This window comes from Periplaneta americana, chromosome 4 (assembly GCF_040183065.1).
Source record: "Periplaneta americana isolate PAMFEO1 chromosome 4, P.americana_PAMFEO1_priV1, whole genome shotgun sequence".
Taxonomy (NCBI): domain Eukaryota; kingdom Metazoa; phylum Arthropoda; class Insecta; order Blattodea; family Blattidae; genus Periplaneta; species Periplaneta americana.
In genome coordinates, this window is record NC_091120.1 from 75,933,118 (window position 1) to 75,954,323 (window position 21,206).

Consider the following 21,206-nt stretch of genomic DNA (forward strand, 5'->3'; position numbering starts at 1 on the left):
CATACGAGCTTCTTAATTACCATTATAGGCGAGTTTCATAGGACTTTTTATGCTCGACCATATTTCTAACTTGAAATTATTCAGATGTATACATTTTATTTGTATCTGACAAAATCGGAAGTGACCTTGTTCTAGGTCGTGAATTGTGAGATGTGCGCAGACGCGAAAGTATTGATTTTTTCCGAGGAACAATAATGTCATTGACCTTGTGTAATCCGTTAAACTTGGTATAACTTTGATTATTGAATTCGACATTGAAAAACGAGATGACAAATTGAATTTATTTGAATATTATTTACAATTAACGCTAATTATTATAGTAACAGAACATAACCTTCTGCGACAGTATTGGATTTCCAGCCTCCGTGACTTTTCGCTAATTCTCTTTCGATTGCATATCCGAGAATAATCGATACTTGCGGTTTTATAACGGTACGAAGCTGACTTGTCATTGGCTGAACACCTGTAAGCTGAGTTGTCATTGGCTGAAAACACCTGAACTTGATGAGTAGGTGTACTTTAATGACATGCATTAAAGGACTGCTACCAGGTGTATAATTACTACATTTCGGCATGGTCGAGCATAAAAAATATTACACACGAAAATTAGACCTATTCTGATCATTGTGAAATAAAGTTACTCGTACTTTATCATACATTTCTTGCCTGTAATATTATGTAACATTAATATTAATAACATTCTCTTTTATCCATGACCTTAACAAAAAACATGCATTTACTAAATACTTTTGCATTTGTAAAGTAGGCTTTTATTCAACATTACTTTATTCCACTAGTAAAATAAAGACTTTACCTCACAGCTCATTAGTATTTTCCTAGTACCCGGGCACACACGTATACTTTTCCATTCAACTATTACTCAAGTTATTACTTCGTTATTACTTCTTAAATCTCCATACACTCAATCTCCTTCTCCTTTCTCTGTCTACTAATACTACTACATTGCAATTTGTGCATTGCATCCATATCTAATATATATATATTTTTTAAATTTTGTAATAATTTACCTTTTGGGATGCGAGAAGACTTGAACCTGTGAAGTTGGGTTTATAGGATTTCATAACAACACGCGTTAGTCAACTGAGATAAACAGACACGATGATTAATTGCGTTTTAATATTCCTCGTAAGTTTAAAGAAGAAAAATGTGAAATTATTTTAATCACATTAGTCCTGTGAACACTTCTAAATAATCCCTGAAACTTAAAAAAAATGAAAATACACGTTTAAAATGAAAAAAAAATATATATTATAATTTATATATATTATATAATTAATTATAATTTGCTATTTATCCAACGCCTTAGGTACCCTTCTTCACTATTCATTGCCTCTTACATCATGACGTGCCTAGTATATGTATCGATTCTAAAATCCATACCATGATATCTGATTATATGAGACTTATTTTCAACATATTTTCTTTATAAAACAAGATTTTTTGTTATGGTCATGGATAAAATTACGTATGGACTTGTGAGCGTGATCTTCATTGCGCTCGTGTAATTTAAGCACTGGGCTGACGCCTCGTGCTTAAATCTTTCCACTCGCGCAATAAAGATACACTTACCTCACAAGTCCCATAAATAACTTGATGGTGAGCATTTTTTTTTGTTATGGGAATAGATATTCATAAAACTATGCACGAAAGTTTTTTATTCGTATAAAACAATGCCGCTGCAAGAAATTAAAATGAGTGGGGGCCAAATTTTGGGAACATTATTTGCAAAATTTGCCTATAACTTACATACAACATGTTTTCAAAAGACAATAATAATATTGTTTAATAGTGTGAAACTTGAAATCAATTTAGACTCCCTAAAAGTTGTGTAAAGCAAAATCCATTCTCCGTCGTTGCAGAGAGAATGAAGAGACGCCGAGCCTAAATAAATATAGTTAGGCCTATTCTGTACATAATTTCTTTGAAAATCATCGGCCAGTATACAATAATCTGTCAGTAGAAATATAAAGAATTTGTTATGCTAAATATTTGTCATTGTCAGTAGAAACAGCGAAATAATATTTTTCTTGCAGTGTAGGACTCGTAATGCCAATGGTGGATTTTCCCTTCATGGTTTAAATCTAATAGAATTTGGTGTAAATATTTATTGAAAAATAGGGGGTGAGGACTTCAGATCGGTGAGTCCCTCTGCTTTCGCCCGCACACAGCTCGTGCTGAGTCTTTCCACTCGCGCAAAACTTCCATTTACACGCAAGTTATTACGTAAATAACTACAAAATACACATTTTTAGGATAGACTTCACAAAAGGGTGATGCGTAAAACTTCCGCTGCATTGTCAAATTATGTGCATCAATTGTGATCTTCGTTAAGTACGTTACGTGAATGGAATTAACAGTCGGAGTTAAATAATTTAAACGAAACAATTTTAGTCTTTATTTTTAATTTTATCATCATCATCGGGCCTGGGTAGCGTAGTCGGTATAGCGCTGGTCTACTGTGCTCGAGGTTGCGGGTTCGATCCCGATCCAGGTCGATAGCATTTAAGTATGAATAAGCAGTCGTGGACAGCCGATAAAGGGTGGTCCTCCAGCTAGAGGGTTGGGCGAAGGGCTAACAACCCATCACCGTAAAAACAGCTTGTTACGAAACCATACAATAAGACGTTTGAGATGGGCAGTGCATGTAGCACGTATGGGCGAATACAGAAATGCATATAGAGTGTTATTTGGGAGGCCGGAGGGAAAAAGACCTTTGGTAAGGCCTAGACGTAGATGGGAGGATAATATTAAAATGGATTTGAGGGAGGTAGGATGTGATGATAGAGATTGGATTAATCTTGCACAGGATAGGGACCGATGGCTGGCTTATGTAAGGGCGGCAATGAATCTGCGGGCTCCTTAAAAGCAATTTGTAAGTAAGTAAATGCGAGAGGCTTATGTCAGTAGATTTACTGGCATGTAAAAGAACTCCTTCGGGACAAAATTCCGGCACACCGGCGACGCTGATATAACATCGGTAGTTGCGAGCGTCGTTAAATAAACCATAATTTATTCATCATCATCATTATCATCAGCTTAGAGTGGGTCCTGACTTGTCTTTCCTGCTAAGCGTTTTGATTCTTCGTCAGTGTCATTTGCCAGAAGATGAATGGATGAAGACGAAAATTTAACTCGAGTTGTATGTTTTATATTTATTTTGAGAACTACTATATACACATTTCAAGATAAAATATAACCCATTGCTTTATCGTACCGACATCACATTTTCTACTGGTTAATTTGAATTGATCCTTTGAGGCCCAGAGGTCTCACGAGAAATAATTCTGCAAAATCTTTTGAAATCTCAATGGAGACATCTACCAGCAGATAATATTCTCGCAATTTATATTAATACAGTAGCTGAGAGAGAGAGAGAGAGAGAGAGAGAGAGAGACACGCGTGGGCGAAAGGTCAGTCCTAGCAGCAGTTCCTGCATCCGTAAGTCGGATAAAATAGCCTACATTAGTTTTGCTTTATCGAAAAGTTAGTTATTCCTACTATTATCTCATGTAAAGATATAAGTAATGCCTGGTCGCAATACGAGAATCAACCAGGTTATTCACGATAAGGAAGGAAAGTTACAAAGTCTGTTGTAATGAAGAAGCGAGTAACAAATGCCTAACTACAGGGTGTTTCATAATTCCTATATAGGGGTTGTAGAGGGGACTTAGTAGATAAAGTTTTGATTAGGAACCATGTCCGGAAATGTATCGTTTCGATGCAAAATAAGTTTGAAGATCGAATCGATTTCACATCTCAAACTTCACTAGAGACAATGAGTTCTTGCCAATGTGCACCACAAGAGTGTTCCACGTACCGCCTAACGGGTCCCAAGTACTTGACCTTCCTGCAAGACGTACTAGTAGAGTTATATGAAGATTTGCAACTGGCACTTACGTCAGCAAATGTGGTTCCAACATGATGGTGCACCCGCGCACTTTTCACTTGCTGTCCACGAACATCTCCACCAAACATTCAGGGAAAGGTGGATAGTCGAGGTGGTCCAACTCCTTGGCCACCAAGGTCGCCAGATTTAACTCTCGACTTTTTCCTTTGAGTCACATGAAGAACCGTGTTTATGAGACTCCTGTAGAGTCAGAGGAAGATCTTCTTTGTCTCCAGTGAAATGGGAGATGTGAAATCGACTCGATCTTCAAACTTATTTTGCATCGAAACGATACATTTCCGGATATGGGTTCCTAATCAAAACTTTATCTACTTAGTCCCCTCTACAACCCCTAGACGTTTGTAATAGGAATTATGAAACACTCTGTATAAAAGGCGAATGTTAGCTGTTCAAAATTTCTCAGCTAGGAAGGTGGTGAGGGTTTTGGTTAATTTAATTTCTATACGTCAAATGATTTCAAGGCTTCATTTCGTAATTTAAGGTTACACCGAGCATGAATATTCGGAATTGGTTAAAAGGTCGATCCTTTCCAGGGATAAGCGAGTCTTGACCGAAAACGAGTACAGCCACTGTTTTGTATGGCTGTGCTGCGGACTCCATTACATGCCTCGTTAATAATGAATCAACTGTAGCACTCACTTATTTTCATGGCCTTTTTCAGGTCGGCCTCGCAGTCGACGTACACGTGGCAGATGCCCTCGGCGTGACCCATCACGGGGATGTGGTGGCTCTGATTCTGGATGTTGCGCACCAGTTCTGTGGAGCCCCTGGGGATCACTAGGTCGATCTGCCCGTCCATGCACAACAAGTCGCTGATCTCGTCGCGGGTCGAAACCTGAGACACAAGGTAAGTCATAATTTTAATTTGCTGAGTATAATTTAATATAGACCTCGTAGCCTTTGAAATCCGAAACTTTCCACCTTACTACATGAGATGTCTTATCGAGCATTGCCCTTTATAACAATTGTTAGTTTAATTAAAAAATTTCCTATGACTAATAAAAACTCAACTGATCCCAATTTATAATTTATTTTTGCTCTTACGAGTTTCTTATGTTTCAATCAAATTTGTGGTTAAAATTATCATAAATGTTATTTTTGAGCTCATAAACACCTTTACTAATATAACTGTTATGCCCCAGGGCTTAAGAACGCCCTGTAGCATGATTTCCTGTGGGGTGTTCAGGGGAATACATGGTCTTAAGACGCGCAATGCAATCCCAGCTTGTGAAGTAAATAGATGCTTAGCCAGAGTTAAAGAGTTTTGTCGCGCGTGCAGTAAATCACTGCCTATGATAAAAGTATTCCTACGCCACGAATCACTGCTGGACTAATCGCATTGGTCCAGTGGAACAAAGCATGCATTTTAATTGGTTAAATTAAATCACGCATTGTTCGAACTCTTTTCTTACGCGTATTATTATTAAAGCGACCTATCACTGTATTGCACTGAATCGAATTAATTGTAACAGATGTTTGATTAAGACGATATTTTTAAGCATGTATAATCAAAAGGAGTTTAAAGCTCATCTCACCTGGTGAATAGCGTGATACACCGGGCGAGAAGCCGATAAGAGAACATAAAAGATGATGGTGAGGAGACTGGCTGCAGACAGTGATACAGTCAGTGATAGAGTCTAAGGAATAAATAAGACGAAGGCAGGATCGTAATGGCGTCAGCCCCGACAAGAGATATACTGTGTAACTCGTTATATATAATATATATTTAATAAATCAACTAATTCAGTCTAGAACCTAAGTTCAGTAACCATGTAGTTTCCCTTTATTATCCTTAGAGCCCCAGCTCTTTCAGCAAAATCGTTTATTCTCCATTATTAAGTGTAATGGTGGTGTCAGAAAACCTGATATGTATCAGCGTGAGGCGAACGCAGTCATCCTTCAGCAAGTCATCCGACCTAAGTTGTCGCGCACAACATAACGTTTATGACCGCCATATCCTGTGTCAACCTACCCCACTTACAGGTACAATTTCACCTACTAAGAAAACAAGCCATATCTTAATACAGATTATCTATAAATATACAGCATTATTGTTGAAAAATAGAGGTATATATATATGATTTATATTAATATAAATCTAAATTATTAGTATATATATAAAATTAACAGCTCCTAAAATTGAGGATACACCTGCTAAATGTAATGAAAAAATTGCTAGATCAACAGGTGAATGTCAGCTTATATATTCCGTAAAATTACGCTAACAAATATCGGGTGACGTTTACGTTTTTAAAGTCAGGTCGTTTCCTTGATATCAAAAAAATAAAACACAAAAAGTTTGTCAACCAAACCCGGTCTCCTCTACATCTCTGTGTAACATTTTGACATAAATGGATTGGCAACAATGATCCTATCCTGTGGCCGATACAATTATCGTTGGTTTTCTTTTTTCCGTCATATAAGACATTTCAGTCGAACGAAGGCAATATCGTGCAATGACTTGAGACTTACGCGAAAGGTATTTTTGAAAGTTTCCTGCACTCTCCGCAGAGAAAATACACGTTATGTGATTATTAGGGCCGTGACATCGGTATATTTGTATTAGTCTGAGGTGAACATACGACGCCGGACAGAATGTAGTCGGCGTCAAGTACAGGCAGCGGAAGCGAATTTGACACACGCTTAAGCAAGCACGTTCCGTGTTTTGTATACGATTATTGCGTATTACAAAATCAAGACAATACAATCATTGTAGGCCTATAATAAGGGCTAATATAGGAAAGGTCTAAAATGCTGGTGAGGTTGAGAATAATTGTTGGAAATCATACTTAAATTGTCACAAATATGATAAAACGTCTGTCTGAAAATATATTTTTTTTTTTTGCATTACAGTTTTAGAATGACGAAAACAACATATATGGCGTACAATTTTGCTTTCTCTATATTTAACTGTTACATTAATTTTTATTACATCTATTCCGTACCTTACACATACCTTACGCATACAAAGTTATACTATCCGACACTAGGCGGCCATTTTAATTTTAAATTTAGAAAATGAATGTTGTTATTTATTGCAGCAGGAACCGAAACCAGGCGAACAACGTGCAAGAAAAGTAAGGTACAGAATATATATGATAAATAAATTAATGTAACAATTAAATATAGGAAAAGCAAAACTGTACACCATATACGTTTTCGGCATTCTAAAATTGTAATGCAGAACTCTAAATATTAAGCAAAAAACAACATATTTTCAGACTTATCACTTTGTGACATATAAATATGATTTCCAACAATTATTCTCAATTTCACCAGCATTTTAGACCTTTCTGATTACTTCCTATGTGGATATCTCAAAAGTGGGGTGTATCGCAACAAGCCTCGCACCATCATCCACCTGAAACAAAACATAAGGTATACTCTATTTTTTTCATGCAGTGCAGTTTCATAGAAAGGACTTTGCCGACAGACCTTCTACTGCCCCCTACTAATTGCTTGTCATAAATAAATGTATTTCTTACTGTGACGGAAATCTTGTCTTCTCCTGTCAGTGACCAATCACAACCCTTGTTCAGAAGAATTGACAAGCTCCCGTCAAATCCACGTGGAGGCAGAGTTGTTGCATCTTTTCTGAATTCCAAGAATCCCGTCAGTCTCATTTCGAGGGTCACCAGGATTATGGCAACTGTGCAATGTTGGGACGAGGGGACAGGATGGAATTGTCATAAATCTGTAAGTGGGTGTTCAAAGGAGCCACCGAACTGCACTCCTTGAAATAAAATTGAGTATACGAAATTAGTACAATCGAACTTGTTTTGTTGTGGCGAGTTATGCAGAACTTTCATAGCAGATTGCAGGAATGTATTCGTTGCCTTGGAGGCTACTTACGAAATGTAGTTTTTAAAAAGTAATCAGACATTAATAAATTGCATTGTACTAGATTACTTCCAGTATATGTGTTTTCCTTTAATTCGTCCTCAGTGTCCCACAACAGAGCTATAAAATCCGTCATATACCACTGCCGCATCCTATACTTGCTTATTTATTTTTAACACTAATTGTAAGAATAGGATCTAATCGACAAATTTTATTCCTAACACAAACAAGAAATTAAATTGAATGATTTCAAAACAAACTTTAAAATCTGCACAGTTATATTACTTCCATACTGTATTAATTAAATGTGTAGTAAAGTTATTCTCCTCTCGACCATTTTCTCGCAAATTTCCGTTCTAGGAGTTTTCATATCCACTCAGTATATAATTCATTACCTCTTTACTGCAGTTCTTTACTGACATTTTAGCCATATTTCAAGGTTTAAAAGTGTAAGAACAGTTTAAGAGTCATACTACCATATCAATGAATCAATATTATCTTAATATACTTAAAAAAAGATACTAGGTCATGGTAGTATTTTAGCTGCAAGATTTTATCTTCCGTTGGAGTATTTTTCGCGTTAAAGCTTCACAAAATATATGATTATTATGAACCAGGACACTTCATTACCTCACTTTAAATTTAATAGTGAAACTTATCTTAAATACTTTGTGCGTTAGCGTAATGATTTATAAGACAATTTCTACTACATACCCTATCTCATTCAGATCAATAATAACCCAACTGCGCACTTCCGGCATATAATACAGGGTGATTCACAAGGATTTGCCGTTACTTACGGAGCTTATTTCCGAAGACATTCTAAGCAAAAAATGTGATATAAACATTTGTCCTAATCTCAATATTTTCTAAGTTACACTAATTTGAATTTGGTTGTAAACTACCTACGTATTTTCTTTAGTTTTAAAGTTAAAAGAATATTACAAATAGAGAATGAACTATTCAGAAGTATCATTTCTTTAATTGGTTAGTGTTCTGAAGCTAAAAATGTGTTGTCAGTTGCTTTGTACAGATTTTGTTTTTCAATTTTTAACTAAAAATAACATCATTCTTACGCACTTATCACAAAAATTGTTACAAATCATACGACTTTAGGAACTCGATTTTTTACAGTTTAATTATGCATCCTAATGTACATTCTTGAAGAATTTACAAGAGTGGCGTGATTAGTAACAATTGCTGTGATAAATGCTTAAGAAAATGTAATTTTGTAGTTAAAAATTAAAAAAAAAAAAAAAAAAAAAAAAAAAAAAAAAAAAAAAAAATTGTACGAAGCAACTATGGAATTCACAACACAATTTTAGCTTCAGAATATTGGCTAATTAAAGATATGATAGGCTATTCCTGAATAGTTCATTCTTTACCTGTAATATTCTTTTATCCTTAAAACTCGAGAATAATGATATTTTACAAATAACTTCAAATTAGTGTAACTCTGAAAATATTGAGATTAGGACAAATGTTTATATGACTTTTTTGCTCAGAATGTCTTCGGAAATAAACTCCGTAAGGGACGGTAAATCCTCGTGAATCACCCTGTGTATTGCACTATTGTATTTCCTGATTAAGTGACAAGTATCGTGAAACTGGAGAGTAGGCCTACTGTAGTTTTCTGAACAAACTGCGAGATAAATTATACATTTATTTCTTAATACATAAAATAATGTGTAAGAATTCAATAGATTAATAATTAACATGTGCTAGCCTATAATTTTCTTTAGGAAATAAATGGCGGAAAAATGATACAATCAAATGGATTCTCTTGTATTTAAATTAGAAGTGAAGATAGACAAATGCAAATAGAACAAAAAATACCACTTGGAAATAATACATATTAAAGTATTATACCAGAAGGCTGATACATGGAATGTAGATGAGGAGGACTTCTGCCACATTTATGTTTTAGAAAGGTGTGACCTTTATATACTTTATACACCTCAGGTGCTATTGATTATGTGCAACTTTGTGGAAAATTATGTAAAAGCAATTACAACACTTGGCTTGTTTTGAAAATGCATTATTAGTTGCTGTTTTCAAGAGGAAAGATGACCATCAACTTTGATAAATGGCTCAGTACCGTTTCATGCTGCTACATTCTCTGCAAGAAAGCAAAAAGTACCGTGTCTTTATAAGCGCAACGCCTCTTAATTTTTATTTTCAAGAATTTAGTCTGTTTGTGTAGCTTTAATTTTTTCAGTCCAATAACATTATGGTTTTCAAATTTTAAATTTTATACTACTCTTGATTACAATTTTTAAATTCAGTTTTACTTATCCTTCAACCCAAAGTAGGAAACAAATTATATCATTTGGGTTATTCTGAACTTTGAAATGTGAAAATATAGTTATGATATCATTCCCTCATGTCATAATACTGATGATAAAATGTAGTACACTAAAGTGAATATTGGTTTAATGGGTCCGTCTGCTTGTTTATCATGTAATGTGTAGTCTTGTATTATTAACTAAGCCACATTTATTGCTAGGATTAACGTTTTCGGCAATTGTTTGCCATCAACAGATCGTCACAGTATCATATTATACACGCTAAATGAAATGAAATGATTAGCCTAAAAGTGTCCCGTTAAGGGCAAAGGCCTCCTTCTATAGGGGGAGAGCTCTGTTTGTCTCACGCGGTGAGCTGCTCCGCGTGAGAGATGTTTACAACCTTGGAATTGTTCACTTGGTTCACATTTTGCACTGTTGGATATTGCTCACTTGTTTCTGTCACACTGGTTTTAGTCGCTGTTCACTTGTCTTCTTAGGTTTTTCCAGTCTACCATATGTCTTGCTCTGCTTGACCAATGGCTTTCTACACGTTCACTGAAGAGGTCGGCCCAGCTTCTTCTTGGTCTTCAGCGTGATCTCTTGCCCATAGTGTGACTATCTGCGTCCATCTTCCGTCTCTAAGTCGTGCAATATGGCCTCCCCACTTCCATTTGGTGTTGGTGGCTTGCAGGTTTGGATCTTTAATTGCTGACATCTTTTGTAGCACTTCGTTTGGAACTCTGTCCCTCAGTGATAAGCCTAGTATCCTTCTCAGCATCTTTCTTTGGCATATTTGGAGACTGTTACGAAGTTTGGCAGTGAGAGACTATGTCTGTCACCCATATAACAGTACAGGAGTTACGCAGGTCTCCAATATTTCTATTCTGAGTTTCTTGCTGATTGTTCTTTCCAGTACGACGAACTTGAGAGTCCAAAATGCCTTCCACGCGAGAGAAATCCTTCGTTTTATTTCCTTCTCTGTCTTCTGGTGGAAGGAGACTAGCTGTCCTAGGTATACGTATTCAGACACGTATTGTAGTTCTGCACCATCGATTATTATGGGTGACTCCGGCCCGTTTGACATTACTTGTGTCTTGGTCATATTCATCAGGAGCCCTGATGATCTGCTGGCGTCGCATAAATCTTGGAGCATTGACTGCAGTTCTCTGGGTGATTTGGCGAACAATACGACATCATCAGCAAACCTTAGATTATTTAATTTACAATTCATTTTAATATATCAATATGCCTGAATTTCATGTACCACATATATTGTTCTCTATTTTCCTTTTTATTTGCATAATATGTTATTATAGGTCCAGATAATATGTTTTGTTATATCTGAAGATGCCCTAAACGGCGAAAACGTTCATATATTGTTATTAAATAGCAAATAAACATTTGCAAGTTTATATGCCTTAAGATTGAAATTCATTAAATACTCATTAGATTATTTAGTCTGCTGCCGTTGATGTTTATTCCACAATTTCTGTTCCAGTTCAGTTTGCGAAAACACGCCAAATACTAAATACAAATATAAGTTGAATGAAGTAATATTTGGGCAAACAAACTTGATTACCACTTGACTTGAAGAGTGTTACATTATAATTAGATGCGTCCTGACTCAGCTGTTTACATGAACAATATTTGCATTTTGTCATAAATATTAAAATTGAACACAAAATTATGACAGAAAATAATTACATATGTTATTGAATTCTTGTGGAATTATTATGTTCCAAGTTTGTTTGCCCGAATATTACTTCATTCAACTTACATTTGTATTTAGTATTTAGCGTTATAATATGATACTTGTGATGATCTGATGATGGCAAACAATTGCCGAAAACGTTAATCCTATCAATAAATGTGGTTTAGTTAATAATATAAGGCTACACATTACATGATAAGCAAACAGACGGACCCATTAAACCTTTATTCACTTTATTCAATTGCTTATCGGTTTACACCGCTTCTTCAAAATGAAAAAAAAAAAAGTATTACACTTACAAGCAAACGTTCTGATGGGGACAGATAAAAAAGTTTAATTTTTTTCTTCCACCATGTTAATAATGTCAAAAGAAGTGATTATACAAATTTTGGCCACTCGACCGCAATTACGAGGGCCGTAAAAAGTAAGTTCGCTAGGGGCTGCTAACAAAAAAAAAACACATTTTCATCGGACAAATTTATTGGAGCGGACACAGCAATTGTTGAGCTATTTTTCAACATATTTTCCATCGCAATTGAGACATTTCTCATATCATGGGATCGACAGAGAGAGGTGCAGACGCAGGCAAACGTTGGTTCCGATCTGAGGCGGCTGACTTTTACGACACAAAAATTGATCCCATGGTATAACAAATGTCTCAATTCCAGAGGGGGATATGTTGACAAATAGCGCAACAATTGCTGTATCTGTTTCAATAAATATTTCTATGCAATTCGACCCTCCCAAGTACTAACATTGTAACTCAATTTTTTATGGTTTTGAGTTGTCCTAGTTAATATGGTCTTAAATTGTTTCTTTTTCTCGCAGTACTATCATTGTAACTCTAAACCTCCCCAATTATATGTAAAATTTTATTGTTACTCTACATATCTGTATACACTAATTTACACGATCATTTTAAAACGTCATTTTCATCTCCTGAAAAATCTAAGAAAGTGACTTACAATGTTAGTACTTGGGAGGGTCGAATTGTGCTTTTTTCCATAAACGGCACCAGGGAAAATCACTTTCTGGACGGCCTCGTACTTGCGGTCGAGTGGCCAAAATTTGTGTAAGCACTTCTTTTGACATTATTAATATGGTGAAAGAAAAAAAAAATAACTTTTTTATCTGTTCCCATCAGAACGATCGATTGTAAGTTAAATAATAAGTATTTATTTAATAAATATCAGGTAATTTCTATATTGTTAGTACTTCATTAAAACCTTAAATTTTAATCAGCTTAAACACATGGTAAATGATGCTCAAATGCAGCGAAATTTTTCTCAATTATAAATTCACAAAACTAGGCCTAGTTCAAATAATCCACAGCGAAGAAGAAAATAAATTTTAATTTAACCCCCTTTTAAGTGCAGTCTGTCTCTCCACTCTACAAGTCCTGAATACCATACCGCTGGAGGTGGCCTGCCGTCTCACAGATCCGAGTTGACATGTCCCTGTTAGGGGTGACATCTTGTGGGGCTCAGGATTCCTTCTGCAGGTCATAAGTCTTCTAGAACACATGACGACTGCCATTTACCAAACTTTGGACAAATCGCGAGGTACCCCTACTATGGTTGGTGGCCTATTCGGCGTCGGGCGAACATAAGTGGTGTTCTGTTTTTAAAAATGGACATGATAATAATAATAGGAATATTTATGAAATGTTAGTGGAATGATGAGGGAAAGAAAGGGAACCCCGAGATAAACCCTCACAACCCACCACAAATTCAATTTCGCCATCGCCGGAATTTGAAGTTGAGCCTGGGGTAGTTGTAAACCAGCACTCTATGAACTTATTTTATCCTTTAGAAAGTTCCTTGTGCAGACGCTTGAATTTCCCTATTTTGACTATGCTGACATTTTACTGACTGACCTTTCCAGCGACAACAAAACGAAACTTCAACGTGTTCATAATTTGTGTGTACGTTTTGTAAGCAATGTTCGTAAATATGATCATAATTCCCCATCCCTGGAAGCAATAGGTTGGCTTAAACTAGATAAGAAAAGAAATTTACGTACACTTCTCTTTCTCTTCGAAATCTTGAACTCTTGTATTACTTCGTACCTGTCGTTTCGCTTCACTGACCTTTCTTCCCACCATAATCAGAAACTCACGCTCTCGCCATGAAACAATACTAACAATACTATCCCATCGCACCTCCTCATACTCATCCTCCTTCACAATAGCCTGCCAAGAGTCTGGAATTCACTACCTGCTAGCATCAGGGACTGTCGAAATAAAGTTGAATTCAAACGCAAACTTTCTAGGCACTTGGTCAGTAATTGAGACTCGTTCAGACATAGTTCCTTGTAAATAGTTCTCTTAATCTATCACAAAATACTGTATTTCAATATCGGGTAATTTCATCACTATAGAATTTTGTTATTCTAGGTTTAACTTGTAATTCAGTAAATACAAAAATATTCTTTGTTCTATGATAAATTGTCTAGCTTTCATTAATCAGGTAATCTTTTCGTACTTTGATTTTTATTGTAATTACAATTATAAATTTAATATCAATTGTAATTTTATTCTTCATATTGTAATTGTAATCCCCTGGTAGAGGGGCAGAGAAGGCCTTACTTCCTTATCTCTAATAAATAGATAGATAGATAGATAGATAGATAGATAGATAGATAGATAGATAGATAGATAGATAGATAGATAGATAGATAGATAGATAGATAGATAGATAGATAGATAGATAGATAGATAGATAGATAGATAGATAGATAGATAGATAGACAGACAGACAGACAGACAGACAGACAGACAGACAGACAGACAGACAGACAGACAGACAGACAGACAGACAGACAGACAGACAGACAGACAGACAGACAGACAGACAGACAGACAGACAGACAGACAGACAGACAGACAGACAGACAACTGGGGTATTCTTTTAAAATATTCTGCGACATTTTCATGAATAACTTACAAATCATTTTTTAAATAATATACGTCATTTTTACAAAACGGATACAAGATTAGCTCACTCAGTGACTCTACTCGCTCGCTCTTCCTCTCGGTACTAATATCTAAAGCATTTTTCTGCAGAAACAAATAACAACAGAGATCAGCGGAAGAGAGCTCTCGGTTGGAGTCACATTTTCTCAAATCCCCTGACATTTTTAAAAAAGAAAAATAAAAACTTGTCTCTGCAAGATGTTAAAGGTTGAAAGTTTAAAACCTTAAATAAATAATGAATTGGAAAATAAAAAGAATTTTAGAATAGGAAATCCTATTATGATGAAAGCTACTTTCCGTTCATTTATTATTCAGTAAAGTGCACTGTACGTGGGCGGAGGTAAACTACACACACTTTTCAGGTATATTTTTTTTCCCATACCTTTGCTATATATTTGTCGTATGCAATCTGCGCACGCAACAAAACCTAGGTGGTAGGGGTCGTATGTAAATTACACACACACACAGCATGGCTCGAGTTACTTTTTAATAAATGACATGTAAATCGAACGCAATGTTACGGGTGACAAGCACAATTGACTTACGCAGCTTGTAATGGAAGGAGAGAGGTACTGTATGAGTTAGACTGACTTGGACGCATAAGTTACGCAGCAGTTCAACATAAAGCATTGGCACTTGAACACAGTTGTTGTTTATAAGTGCTATCCATGCTGCAATATACGTTGTATGGAGTGAGGCCAATGTCATTGGATGTTGATTCCACCTAAGTCAATTTTGGCTTCGTCAGATTAAAAATATGCTTTCATAAACAAATATAAACGTGATTCTGAAATAGGCAAATGGTTAAAACTTGTATTCAGTCTACCATTTTTAAACTCACATGAGATTGGCGACTATTTTGTATCTGATTTAGTGGTCATTAAGCCACAAGATGAAAGACTAGATACCTTTTGTGACTTTTTAGTAGACAGCTATGTAGACTATGATGCTACCTTTCCTCCATCAATCAGGGCAGCTAAAACAGAAAGCTTGCAGCGTATAATTAATTATTAATGCCTGTACGTATTTGCATATTAGATTCAACAAGACATTTTACTCTGCTCATCCAGATATTTATACTTTTACAAACAGGTTAATTGAATTTCAAATAGACATATATGTGAACATTCAAGGGATGTCTACTGGTGCAAAAATTAAAAATAAGTGCTCCTTAAGGAGGAAAGAATAGAGAGAAATATAAAGGATTTTAATGAGGAGCATATATCCCTAGTGGAATTCATTAAGAGAGCAGAATACCACCTACCAATATAAATTTTTGGTTAATATGTTACTATTGTAATAGTGTGTATGTTGAAAGTAAATATATGCCATTGTAGCTGTGTGCAATTTACATCCTGTTTTCATTACCTGGGTTGTTTGAGTGTGCAGATTACATATCCAACATCGGGGTGTGTAAATTACCTTCCTTTAGGTCATATAACTGAAACGTGCAGTGTTGCCATACCTACTGATTTAGTAGGAGATTTCCTGTTTTTCATGGAGTCTACTGTTCTACTGATTTCTTTATCGAAAGTCCGAATTGCTCCTGCCTTTTTGGCATACTAAAGTCACCAGTGGTACAATGCTCGGATTTTCAACACGCTCGCAAGTACATAAACACACACACTCACACACACACACACACACTCTCTCTCTCTCTCTCTCTCTCTCTCTCTCTCAATATACAGAGTGGAAGGTAACCACTGCACCAAAATGAAACTGGTAATAGATCGTGAGGAGAGACTTGAAAAATCTGAATAAGTTTTTTCTCTAACAATCACCATTTAGGCGAAATCGTTATGTTACTACAGGGACATCATTTTATTTTTACTAACATTTTTAATATTAACCTGGCTATACCTTTGGATTAATGGTTCAGAGCCGGAAACACTGTTTGCTACCCCCTTCGACGATTGAATTTCGATGATTCTGGCTTAAAATACAAACAAATCACTTTAATAGGTATAGGAGGGAAGAAAAGTAGTTCATCCATTTACGTAAATTAGGAAATATCGTAATTTTGAATTTAATAATTTTCATTAATTTTTTGTTTAATCAAAATAGAGTACAGATTAACAATAAGTGTTTTTACTCACGAACTGAGTTATCCACACGAACATATTCATTATGCAGTGTATATTATACTGTCTACAGCACATTAGCGTACAATATAGAGAATGAAGTTAAATTGAAAAATAATCATAATATGGATATTTAAGCACATTTTTGAAAATGTTGTCCATTCATTTAGATACAGGCTTCAGTTCTTTTGTGCATATTATCGCACTATAGACTACTGCATCTAATTCCAATTACCAGTTTCGTCCTTCGTACTAGTAACTCATGTTGAAATAATTCTACACCTATTACATAAAAGAGTACCTTACGTACTGTAAATTCAATCTTCACCTCTGCCCGACCCGCACAGATAACATTACTCAGACATGCTATTATATTGTCCGTCCAAGTGGTTATGTTGTAGAATCGTAGAAAGGGGGGAAATCACGTGACAGTTAATTACTTTTATTTAAGTTATTTTAGACAGTTGCGGGTGAGGGAAATCGTGATGCGACATAGGCAAACGGACGACAGTACCTGTGCGAAAATATGATTCAATATTGAAAGCTCTTTCGTCAGTGGAAAACGCGAACATATTTCTTGAACGTACTATACTCACTAACTCAATACTGTTTGTGTTTGCTACGACCTTAAGGCGACTTGGACTGTATACGCTTGGTTCTGTGAGGAGAACAGTTGCAAGTTCACTAGTAGAAGGGGTGGGAGTGAAGTACATTAAAAAACTCAGGTACAATAAAAATTGAAGTAAAAATAAAATGATGTCCCTGTATAAAACATTTGGAAATATCACGACTATTGCAATACCTCTAACAAGCGCAGCCTACACTCATTACCTTCCCTTACTCCTCAGCTGTACTCAGTGACATGCGGCAGTCCGCTGCGCTGAAAGATTTATTTTAACGATTTTCGGAATTATTTCATTTTATTCATAACTAAACGGTTTAATTTGTAAAAAAAAAAGAATCAATACCGTACATTACTATTAACATTATTTTTACGTATCTACTTGTATAGCAATCAATCATTTCTCCGAGGCAGTTATGGCAATAGAGCGCTGTAAACATTGGGCAGACACTATTTTTTTTTGCTTAAAGGTGCTTCATCGAAGGAAAATTGTATTAGAAGTTTTGATATATATATATATATATATATATATATATATATATAATGTAGAAACAACTCTTAAATTTTGGTGCATCGGTCCTCTTCCACCCGTAAGATAAAAAATAGGTTTGGAAATGCATGCAGAAACACAAAGCATTTGAAAAGATCAGACACTTCAGGACAAAAAAAAAACAATAAGATTATACGAGTGATTTTACAACAATAAACACTATGGCGAGAGAAAAGAAAAAGCACTCAGGCGAAAGAAGCAGAAGTGAGACCAATCTGTTTTTGTAGTAGAACGTAGAACATAATTTGTTGATCAATATTATGGAACACTTACCAGCAATAATTAAGTCTATTTGTCCACATTCAGAAATTGCGACAAAGGTAACTTGTGGGCGTACAAAAACTCAAAAACTACAGTTACTGGCCAAAATATAACGGGAGTGAAAAACACAAAAAAAGATAATGCAAATTGCCGAAGAATCCACAGAAAAAAATTCTACCAAACATATTTTGTGTACTGTTGCACGTATTGACGGACTTACTTACTTATTTATTTACTGGCTTTTAAGGAACCCGCAGGTTCATTGCCGCCCTCACATAAGCCCGCCATTGGTCCCTATCCTAAGCAAAATTAATCCATTCTCTATCATCATATCCCACCTCCCTCAAATCCATTTTAATATTATCTTCCCATCTACGTCTCGGTCTCCCTAAAGGTCTTTTTCCCTCCGGCCTCCCAACTAACACTCTATATGCATTTCTGGATTCGCCCATACGTGCTACATGCCCTGCCCATCTCAAACGTCTGGATTTAATGTTCCTAATTATGTCAGGTGTATTGTATTAATGCATGCAGTTCTGTGTTGTGTAACTTTCTCCATTCTCCTGTAACTTCATCCCTCTTAGCCCCAAATATTTACCTAAGCACCTTATTCTCAAACACCCTTAATCTCTGTTCCTCTCTCAAAGTGAGAGTCCAAGTTTCACAACCTTACAGAATAACCGGTAATATAACTGTTTTATAAATTCTAACGTTCAGATTTTTCGACAGCAGACGTGTTGACGGACTTAGTTACATAAATTGACTAGAGATGGCTGTAGTTACAGTAGCAAAATTGTTCATATCAGTGGTGGGGATGTATTGTGTAGTAATACAATAGTATCATCTTTTTCTAGTATACATTGTTTTGTAATTAATATAATAGAATGAGGAAATTAATCGTTAATTAATCTACTGTTATCTCCTGTTTTTTCGATGAATTTTTTCCTGATGTTCGTGAGTAGGTCGCGGCAACACTGGAAACGTGTATGCAGTTTACCGCCCCCGCTGTACGTACCGTGTCGAGAGAGAGCATGTATGCAGTTAACATCATATCTTGCTTCATAGCCAGTGGCGTAATTCTGTACTCACGAGAGAGATGGCGTTGGCGGCGCCCACAGTCTCGAGCGACTGCTTGACGAGGTCCATGAGGGCTCGGTTGCTGTGGGCCGCCTCACTGCCACCTTTTAGCAGCAATCCGTTAGCAGAGCTCATTGCCAGTGCAGCGACCTGTGGAACAAATGAGTGTCAGTTCTTATTAATTAGCGTGCTTTGTATGAGCAACAAGAAAGACTTCAACTTCTGGTCTCTTATTCACATGTTCTGCAGCAATAGACAGAATTGCTGATAAAATGATTCCAGCATATTAAATGATATAACTTCGTTTTTCGATTACTGTTCTTGAGGTCCTTTTAGGAATTCAGTACCCTTCAATTTGTTGTTACAACAACAATATTGAAACAGTTAAAAATACAAGTATTAAAATTTAGTTGTAAAATGTTAAAACTACACTATATTTAATCAAGACTTAGGCCTTCTTACTTACTTACGGCTTTAAGGAACCCGGAGGTTCATTGCCGTCCTTATATAAGCCCGTCATCGGTCCATATTCTGAGCAAGATTAATCCAGTCTCTACAGTCATATTCCGCCTCCCTTAAATCCATTTTAATATTACCATCCCATCTACGTCTCGGCCTCCCCAAAGGTCTCTTTCCCTCCGGCCTCCCAACTAACACACTATATGCATTTATGGATTCGCCCATACGTGCTACATGCCCTACACATCTCAAAAGCCTGGATTTAATGTTCCTAATTATGGCAGGTGAAGAATATGCGTGCAGTTCTGCGTTGTGTAACTTTCTCCATTCTCCTGTAACTTCATCCCTCTTAGCCCAAAATATTTTCCTAAGCACCTTAATCTCAAACACCCTTAATCTCTGTTCCTCTCTTAAAGTGAGAGTCCAAGTTTCACAGTCATACAGAACAACTGGTAAATATAACTGCTTTAGGAATTCTAACTTCCAGCATTTTTGAGAGTAGACTGGATGACAAAATCTTCCCAACCGAATAATAACACGCATTTCCCATGTTTATTCTGCGTTTAATTTCCTCCCGAGTGTCATTTATATTTGTTACTGCTGCTCCAAGATATTTTAATTTTTCCACCTCTTCAAATGATAAATTTCCAGTTTTTATATTTACATTTCGTACAATATTCTAGTCACGAGACATAATCATATACTTTGTCTTTTCGGCATTTACTTCCAAACCTATCGTTTTACTTGCTTCAAGTAAAATTCCCATGTGTCCCCTAATCGTTTGTGTATTTTCTCCTAACATATTCATGTCATCCGCATAGACGACCAGCTGATGTAACCTGTTCACTTCCAAACTAGCTTATGTAACCCGTTCAATTCCAAACTAGCTGATGTAACCCGTTCAATTGCAAACTAGCTGACGTAACCCGTTCAATTCAAAATCTCTCTGTTATTCTGAACTTTCCTAATGGCATATTCTAGAGGTGATAGTGCATCTCCTTGTTTGAGCCCGCAGTGAATTGGAAAAGGATCGGACAGAAACTGGCCTATACGGACTCTGCTGTATTTTTCAGTGATACACATATTAATTAATCGAACTAGTATCTTGGGAATACCAAATTCAATAAGAATATTAGGCCTATATAGAACTTCTCTCATAACCGAGTAATAGGTATGCCTGTTTGAAATCTATGAACAACTGGTGTACTGTACCCTTATACTTCCATTTTTTCTCCAATATCTGTCGAATACAAAAAATCTTATCAATATTCGATCTATTATGCCTAAAACCACTCTGACGATCCTCAATAATTTCACCTACGGTACATATGGAGTTAATCTTCTCAAAAGAATACTGGACGTCAACAAAAGTGGGGTCAGCCTGGGTAGCGCAGTAGGTATAGCGCTGGTCGTCT

The 21,206-nt window shown here is 36.1% G+C and overlaps 1 protein-coding gene across 1 annotated transcript in view; it reads right to left on the minus strand.

Annotated features, from left to right (window-relative positions):
* Window positions 1-21,206, minus strand: part of P5CS (Delta[1]-pyrroline-5-carboxylate synthase) — a 150,810-nt gene that overhangs the window by 35,301 nt on the left and 94,303 nt on the right. Inside the window, exons 11-12 of the mRNA XM_069823601.1 lie at window positions 19,345-19,482; window positions 4,568-4,763 (exon numbers count right to left, since the gene is read on the minus strand). Of these exons, the coding sequence (XP_069679702.1) occupies window positions 4,568-4,763; window positions 19,345-19,482 (334 nt within the window). The remainder of the gene's footprint in view (window positions 1-4,567; window positions 4,764-19,344; window positions 19,483-21,206) is intronic.